This window comes from Lipotes vexillifer, unplaced genomic scaffold (assembly GCF_000442215.2).
Source record: "Lipotes vexillifer unplaced genomic scaffold, Lipotes_vexillifer_v1.1 scaffold1993, whole genome shotgun sequence".
Classification (NCBI taxonomy): Eukaryota; Metazoa; Chordata; class Mammalia; order Artiodactyla; family Lipotidae; genus Lipotes; species Lipotes vexillifer.
This window is the reverse complement of record NW_006770701.1, coordinates 210093-218655: the sequence shown is the minus strand read 5'-3', so window position 1 is coordinate 218655 and position 8563 is coordinate 210093. Positions and strand designations below refer to the sequence as shown.

The following is an 8563-nucleotide window of genomic DNA, read 5'->3' as shown; positions in this document are numbered from 1 at the left end:
CTTTCCCTGGAGTTTTGCAATTAATGTTTACTCTCAAAAGCTGAAGACTCGAGAAAGATTTTTCGGGCCTGAGTTTTGTAAATCACCTCCTTGGTGACTCAGCCCTTCCCCACCCACCTGGGGCCTGTCTGTGTACACTTGTTCTTAGGAGGGACACTGGCCTCACAGGACACACCCAGGCAGGTGGTGCACCCCAAACTCAGGGAGATCTGGCTTCATCAGGTTCTGTGCCCCCATGACACCCACCCCCTCGTCCTGTCTTTGACTCCCTGCCCCTACGTTTCACAGGGTGGATGACCCACGGGAAGGCAGGACCTGCCCTGGTTGTGGGCGACTTCACACGTGGCAAGCTCTGTGGAAAGGAGGCACGGTTTGCCTCCGCAGCAGATGTCAGGCTTCCCGGGAGACCTGTAGCTGCTGCAGGAGACCCACACAGAAGGCAAGGGCTTCTGGGAAGTACTTCTGCTTCTCTCCCAGCTGCCACCACCTTCCAGAAGCAGGTGTGGCGTTGGACGGGATGGTGTGGGCCTCTCACCCAAAGAGTCCAACCTCAGATTGGCATCTCCAAAATAACCAGAGCTCCAAGTGGGCCATTGCACGGGAGTGTTTTATTTTGAGGCTTCAATTTGGGGATTGGTGTCATCATCCTGCCTGGCTCTCACTCTCTTCTTGGCCCAAGAAGTGAGTCACCCTGTCCTTAGACGGACGTCCCCAGACACAGCAAGCAGCCACCAAAGCCACAAACAGACGGGCGATCTCCCTCCTTGGGCAGACCAAACATGAGCCCTGTGGTGGGCAGCTGGCTGGCCAAACGCCCATCTCAGCCCTGTCCTGGAGAAGGCAGCCATCACCACTGCTGTCATATACGGACAAATGCATCTGTGTCTTAGGTAGACTGTCAGGCATGCTTTCATATATAGCGTGGATGTAGTAATTTTCATATTCTAGACATTCATCTCAGTTCAGCAGTTACTGGTAACAATTACGGGCCAGGACTGGGATCTGGGACCACAGAAATGAATGTGGTTCGATCCCTGATGTCAGGGGGCCCGTACAGCACTGCAGAAGAGATATAAGAGAAGATCTTTCTGGTTTGGGGTTTTCCTCCAATGAGAAGCATGAAGGTCATTAGCGCCCGTTGGCCCCAAATATGCTTATTTATCTTGATTTTCCTGTGCAGCTTTTAGGCTAATTAACTGGGGACCTATGGGAACCAGATACCTCCTTGTCACAGATGAAGTTGGCCACCATCCAGTGACACCAGGGATTCTCAACCGGGGGTGACTTTAACCAACCCCCCCATTTGGCCATGTCTGGAGGCAATATTGGTTGTCACAAGGGGTTGGGTGGGGGGGGGGGAGGTTTGCACTACCAGAATCTAGTGTGTGGAAGCCAGAGATGCACAGTCAGCCGTTATCCAGGAAACCCTACGCTAGACCATGAACTACTCTGGAGTGAGGAGTGTGTCCTTCTGACCATGAGCTCTCAGGACCTATCCGCTGGGTGCACCAAATAGGCAGTGAGTGCGTGAACGTTTGTTGGATATATTGTCCAGTTAATGAACTTACTCGAGAGGAGGTAAATTAATAGCAGGGTAACAGAAATATACACACCCCTGTCTCACTCCCTCTTCAGATATTCAAATCCTCTCTTGTCCACACTGCCCCCACCCATCACTGATTCCCCAGCCCTCCTAGCTGTGCTTGAGCTTGGCAAGGCTGTTGGCTTTACGACCTAAAATGGCCAGGCTGTCACCTGATGGCACTGTCTTACATGTGTAGAACCATAAGGTTCTTGGATAGAAGTCCCACATCTCACACACGTTACCCCCCTGTAGTACCCCACACAGCATGGGACCCACAGAAGACACATTATAAATGCTTAAGGATTGACCAGCAATACCCACGTTATGTGTAGACACATGTGTTCAGATGCATATATACCTACGGGCACACCCACACCTTGTGTGCGTCCACACCTAGCAAGCAAAAACTCTATATGTAGCTTTTCTTGGTACCTCACATATTGGGGTGATCAAAAAATGGAGAGCAGAGGAATACAAAGGTTCCTCTCCAAAAGTACACATTTTCTGAACCAAATATCAATTTAATCGGACACTAGACTGATTCACGAGTTGTATAAATGTGATTTTCATTTATGCAAAAATCCATGCAAGTTCCTGACTTCTAATCACACAAAGCCATGTACTTATTTGTAGAAAAAAATATAAATATTTAGTCAAAATATACACTAGGTTTCAATTGGTAGAGTATTTGCATATTTGAAATCCTGACACTCCTGGAAAATCTGGAGTGCCCAACAACTGCGTCCATGCCAAGCCAGACTCCGCAGCCACAAACTTCCCAAACCCTTGCTGGCCAGCTTTGGGGGAGGGCCCTTTTTAAGAAAAATATCAGCTTGCTAAGGGAGTGAAAAGTGGGGTTTCAATTTAAGGTTGGAGGCACCAGCCTCCCCTGGTGATTCTAAATAACACTTGTGTGCTTCCCATTCAAGAGGGGACACAAAGGAACTTGAGTCATCAGCTTCTGGCTGTGCAAACCCCCAGAATTTCTCTCTGAGGCAGAAAAGATCCCCTTTGAGAACTGCACTTTGTATGGTGGCATCTGCCACCTGCTTCAGTTCATTCTTTCACAAGACCCACTTCCCTTTCAGGCTCTGGGTAGAGTCAGCTGAAAAGGAGGTGCAGGGGAAACACAATGGCAGCCAGTATCTCAGCCCCCATCCCAGCCAGGATGGCTGGCTGGGGAGGCCGGCTTCGCTCCCACCACCTCCTCTCCATCAGGGACGCCCGCCTGGAACCATCTGACACCCAAGGCCAAACTGAAATCTCACTTGAGTGAGCACGTTTCACCTAGAGCCCCACAATGACTTTCCATTCAAGACCCCTGAGTTTTCTAGAGAACCGTGTCAGCCCATGACCGGGGTCCTCAAGACTCTCCCTCACTGGGCACGTATGACCTGCTAAATGCTGAGGGTTTCCATTGAGCATGGGATAAGGGGGCTTCCTGGGTCATTGTACCCAGAATGCTTGCGGGGTCAGAGCCTCTGCAGGGCCCCTTTCTTAATTTCCAGGCAAAAGGCCTTGCCCTGACTTGTCTCTTAGACAAGGAACAGCCTCTCCCTTTTTTCCAAGCCTGCAAATGAGAGCATGTCTAGAAGGGCAGCTGGACTCTGATAAGGGAATTGACTTATTTTAGTAACAAATAACTAGGTTGGCATCTCTTGACAGCTGTGGCCAGGCCTGGGGAGAGACAGGCCAGGGCAGAGCAGGGCAGCCAAGAGTCCTCAGCCTGCCAGCGGGGAGAGGAAAGCCACTCATACCAGGCTTCATGTTCACTGGCCTCACACAATTTCCAAAGTCCTCCAGAGGCAAGGCAGTGAGTCAAAGGAACACAGGCATGGGAGTCTACCATGGGGGATGTTATAAAACTCCATCACTCACTAGCTGTGTGTCCTTGAGGGAGTCATATCAACTCCCTGAGTCTCAATTTCTTTATCTAGAAAATGGAATGAAGAGAGTGCTAAATGTACATAGAGCTGTCATGAGGCTTATATAGGATATAACCTATTCAAAGCCCCTGGCTGAATGCCTAGCACGAGTCAGTGCTCAGCAAATGGTATTTCCTGGGGACTTAGGTCCCTACTTCAAGAGGAGCAGAACAACAGGCTTTTAAAGCTGGGGTGCTCCTAACTGGGAGGGATCCAGCAACACTCCAGGAGACCCTAGACAGTATAGAGACTGTTCCCCAAGCAGCAACTTTGCTTGATTATAAGAAATATATCATTATTCTTATATTAAACTGGGTATATTGTGGAGGAAAATGCAAAATTGTAATGAGTATTTAAGACAGTATTTCAGGCATGAAACAAATGTTGCTACGTCAGTGGACCACACTCTCCCCACCCCCTGCAGGGAGTAGAGGTGGAGCTGTTACAGTCCTTGAAGATCAAGGTGTTTCAGAGACCTGAGGTTTGGAAAGCATCCTGCACTAACACTTGGCCTGAGAGAGGGGAAATCACCTTTCTCTCCCTTTTTGGGATCTGTTTTCTCCTTGGGAAAAAGAAAGCGCTTTTCTAAATGATCTTTGGAGTCACCATCTCTGCGTCTATGACAGTGAGTCAGGAAATATTTCTTGACTGAATGGAAGGGGATCTGTCATAAACTAAGAATTTCACGCTGCCCAGCATCCTTTCCTGCGTGGGGCAATTTGGAAAAAGAATGGAAACTTTTCCTACTGGCTGCTAGCCTCAAACACACCTACTGTGCCTTTGCAGGAAGTAAGATGTCCATTGTGTTTTTGGGGCACAACTGAATTAACTGATGCTAAATCACCTCAGCAGCAGTGGAGGTTTGCTTCCTTTCTTCTTCACCTGGGAAAACACAGCCAAAGCTCTAACTCCCAGAAAGAGAGGTCTTTAATGCTCAGAGGGATCAGAAGGGTGCCGGCCACCCACAAGCCCCAGAGGTCTCAGATGCACCCCTCTTTCTAAACACCGGGGGCACAATTCCCTAGCAGCGACCTCTCACCCACAGAGAAAAGGAGACGGAGAGGTATGGAGGGCTCGTCGCACTGCCCTCTACCCAGGGCCAGTTTCTTCCTTCCACATGTGACACCTAGTTCAAGATATCTGTTCTCCAACTTAGAGAGTCTGGGTCCAATGCTGCTTAACTGCATTGGGCCATGTCTCTACTTCTTGCTTTCCAGTATGAAGACTGGACGCTTTCTTCCTCCCCCAAAACTCGCCCCTTTCCAGAGTTTCCTCACTGTCCTCCACAGCCCACTGCCTCTGCTGGTGGGGCAGCAGCAGAGCCTCCCCAATTCCCCTTTCTCCTTCCTCTTTCTTCCTGCCCAGCCCGAGCCCGCTGTTAGGTCACATCTCCTTTCCAAGTCTCAGTTCCTTCCAAACAACTTTACAAGCACACGAAAGCCCGGGTCCAGGCAGTTATTGCTACTGGCACTTTTCTGTGCTTCCTCCAAGTGACGCTGCCCAAAGGGAACCACGGAAACGCAGGGCAGGAAGGAGCCCACTGGTCTCGGGGAGAACTTCAAGGGTCAGGACGGTGCCAAATATTGGGGGATGGGGCCCTTGAGAAGAATCAGGGCTAAGAATGTAAGGAGTGGGGAGTCAGAATCCTCAGAATCAAAGCAGAAGATGTCACGGGAAGTAACATACAAATAAACTTCCCTAGAGGCCATGGAGGCACCAGCATGGTCCCTCCTCCCTGAGGCCAAGCTCACAGCTCTCCCTGAAATCTTTCCCTCTTCTCTGCCTTTCAAGGACTCCTTGGAGCTCCAGTTCCCTTTGGAAGCCTCCTCTAAGGCCTCTGGTCCACCACGACCCGACCCCTCCTTCCATAAAATCCTTTCCGAGTTTGTCCATGCCATACATACAGCCTGCTGGATTCTGCCTAAGCAAGAGGCTAAGGGGCCTGGTTCACATGAGCACCAATCCTCTTGGCTGTGTGAACACCAGCAAGTCACTTAACCTCTCTGAGCTTCAGTTGGTTTCCCTCCTATAAAACAGGACTAACAACACAACACGTCTCACTTGGCCATTGTGAGGGTAAAATGAGAGAACGCATGTAAAGAATTTAGCACAGTGCCTGGCACAGCCTAACTGTATAATAAATGGTGGCTACTGCTGTCATTCCTCTGACTACTAATTATTATTATTAAGTATTACTTTTTCTGTTTCAGGAATCTAAATCCTAGATCCCCACTTATCCTCAGTCTAAAGCACCCAGGTAGGACTGTGTCTTTTACTTTCTTGGTACCCCCAGAGCTGGGTTTAATAAATACTTGTTGAATGGAATTACCCATAGGCTGAGCTGTCTTAATGACCCAGCTGGCACTTCTTAAAAGAAAAATTAATTTTGCCGGTGATAAGCAAATCAGCCATGTGATTATCTGTAGATATATAGACAAAGGAATGCTTGGAGTTCAGCCTCACCAGAACCTCTCACACACAGCCACTCCATCCACAGCCACCGAAAGGCACAGACCCTGCTGGGATGGGATATTGGCAGCCCAGCTCCAGGATCCCTGATGCCCCCCCTGGAGCCCAGGTGGCCCCTCCTGCTCTGAGGCTGACAGGCGGCACATAGGAGTCACATTACTATCTGGATTTCCCCTAACTCACTGGCAGAAGCAGGAGGCTGCAAGGATGGAGCAGCTGGCCAGTCATTGCCTCTCCTACTCACACTCCTTGCCCCAGGCTGGCACCTCGTGGTGACCCAGAACCTCGCCACAGAGCTAGTTCAAGTTCCCACAAGCATTAAGATCGTTAGTGACCGGAGCCAACTGTAAGAGCTTTGGAACCCAGGCGCAGTGGGGGAGCCGCAGGAAGCCAGGACCCCTTTCTGGAAAGCTTACTGCCACCAGCTCTCACGCATGGCAACTGTGCCCACCTCTACGGTCACCTCGCTAACAGCCCTGTCCCTGCCCCAGCCCCTGCCTCTGCCCCAGTCCCTGTTCCTGCCCTGCCCAGTTCTTCGCTGCCCGGCCACTGCCCAGCCAGGCTTCAAGCGCCTTTGGGCACAGGAGCCTGTTAGTCCAGACACGGGCTGCGCGCACCCAGGAATAGTTGCTTTCTGCCCTGTGCTCCTCCGGCTGCAAAGACCTCACCCACGGCTGCGCGCCGGCAGCCTGCCCGGCAAACTTTTCTTCGCTCTTTCTCTTTTCCTTTCAACAAAACGGTGCTTCCCACCGACAGGCTCTCCAAGAGCTTAGCGCAAATCCTCGCCCCGCTCTCCACCAAATCCCAGCCGCTCGCCGCCCATTTGACTCCGGCCCCCCAGGGCCAACTCAGCCCGCGCGGCTGCCGGCTGCGTCCCGGCCACTCGGGCCACTCCCTCCCGCCGCCCCCGCGGGCACTCACCGATCTGCGCCAGACTCAGCTGCACGAGGCAGAGTCCCCAAGCTGCGCGCCACCAGAACGTGTCCATGGCGTCGGAGCGGCCGAGAAAGCAAGCGAGTGGAGCCGGAGGGGCCGGGCGCTGGGCGGGGGGCAGCGGAGCACGGGGCGAGCAGGGCGCCCGAACCTGTCGGAGGCTGGGGTCCGGCTGGCAATGAGGGCGCCTCGGAAGTTGGGTGCAGTTTTTATTCGACGGCTGAGAGAGTGACCTAAGAGGGAGGGAGCGAGGAAGGACACACCCAAGCGAGGGGGCTGTGACTAAGCAGCCGGCAGAAGTTTAAAGACATACCAGCTCTCCTTGGCGCTGGTCCCTCCGCCCCCGCCCCATTCTCCTCGGAGCTGGTAAAGCGTGGGGATGCCTGGGCGGGCGCCCGGAGAGCCGCGGGGTCCCCGTGCACCCGGGGCGCACCGGCTTTCCTCTCCCGGCGTGTGGGAGCGCAGCCTCTGGACGCAGGAGGGAATGACTGAGTCCTAAAACCTCGCGCCGTTGGGTTCAGCCTCTGGCCTCTCCTCTCCGCTAGGTTTCTCTTTGACTCTGGCTGGGGAACTCTTCTTTCTGGGTTTCACAGGCAGTTGGATATTCTGGGAGAGGAGCCGGGACAGCGGGAGAGTGGTTTTTCCCTGCCCATGGTGGGGAGCTTGCGATTCTTCCCAGGGGAGAGAGGAAGAGCTCATTCTTCTCTTGAAAGAGAAGGAAGTCCACATACCTCAGGTGAATTTTTGATTCTTATCAGGACTGCTTGGAGAAAGCTAATGATAGCCAGCCATGGGGCTGGTATTTGGCTTCACTGACCTATGTGTCATCTTCCAGTCCTGGGCTGGCATCTGGATCCATCCACCCATTTTTCCACCCTCTCACGCACACCCTCATTCATCCTCCCAAACATCCTTCCATCCACGCATTCGTCTATCTGCCCATCTTACCTTACATCCCTCCAGGGCTCACACATCTCTCCATCCTCCTGTCCATCCAGTATGCGCTCACATCCATCCACAGCCTCTTGTCCATCCATTTATCCAACCACACATCCTTTCATCTGTCCATCCACCCAACCACATATTCTTCCAACGCCCCTCCCATACAGCTTCTCATCCATCTTTCTTAAGCTTTTCACATCTCTTTGTAAATCTACATCCATCTATACACTATTCTCTTCTCCATCCACCCACCTACATGTCTGTTCATACATGTATTCATCCATCATTCAACCATCTATCATCCACATATCCTTTCATCATTTTATCTCTCCCTTCTTTCTTGCTTCCATGTATACTCCTATCTATGCAAACGTTAATCCACTTCCCCCCCATCTATCCTACTTGGCAAACCTCAAAAAAGGGAGGAGGTTGTCTGTTCGTCAGCAGAGGCGTTTTGAGTTTGAAAAACAATACTTTGCATCATAATTTCATATCTATCTATAACATTGTGGTTTAATATTTGAAAAGCAAAAACGGTATTTATTGTTAATGTGGACGACTGAAGCTAAATCTGAATGGAATTCTTGCCTGGTGAGACACACAGAAAATGATAGTGGTTACCAGTAACTGTGACAAGACCCCGAAGGAGCCTTGCCAGAATTTCCAAGGGAAAGTAATCCCCTTTTGACTTTGGAGAGCAGTTGGAACA

At 51.4% G+C, this 8563-nt stretch overlaps 1 protein-coding gene across 6 annotated transcripts in view; it reads right to left on the bottom strand.

The window, feature by feature from the left end:
- The window catches only part of CD44 (CD44 molecule (IN blood group)), an 87176-nt gene extending 80036 nt beyond the window's left edge, over window positions 1–7140 (bottom strand). For 5 of the 6 annotated variants that reach the window (XM_007446318.1, XM_007446319.1, XM_007446320.1 and 2 more), the window contains exon 1: window positions 6901–6967. In XM_007446318.1, the coding sequence (XP_007446380.1) occupies window positions 6901–6967 (67 nt within the window). Of the gene's footprint in view, window positions 1–6900 lie in introns of all 6 variants that reach the window. The other variant, XM_007446322.1, reaches the window with a different exon arrangement.
- Window positions 7141–8563: the final 1423 nt, after the last annotated feature.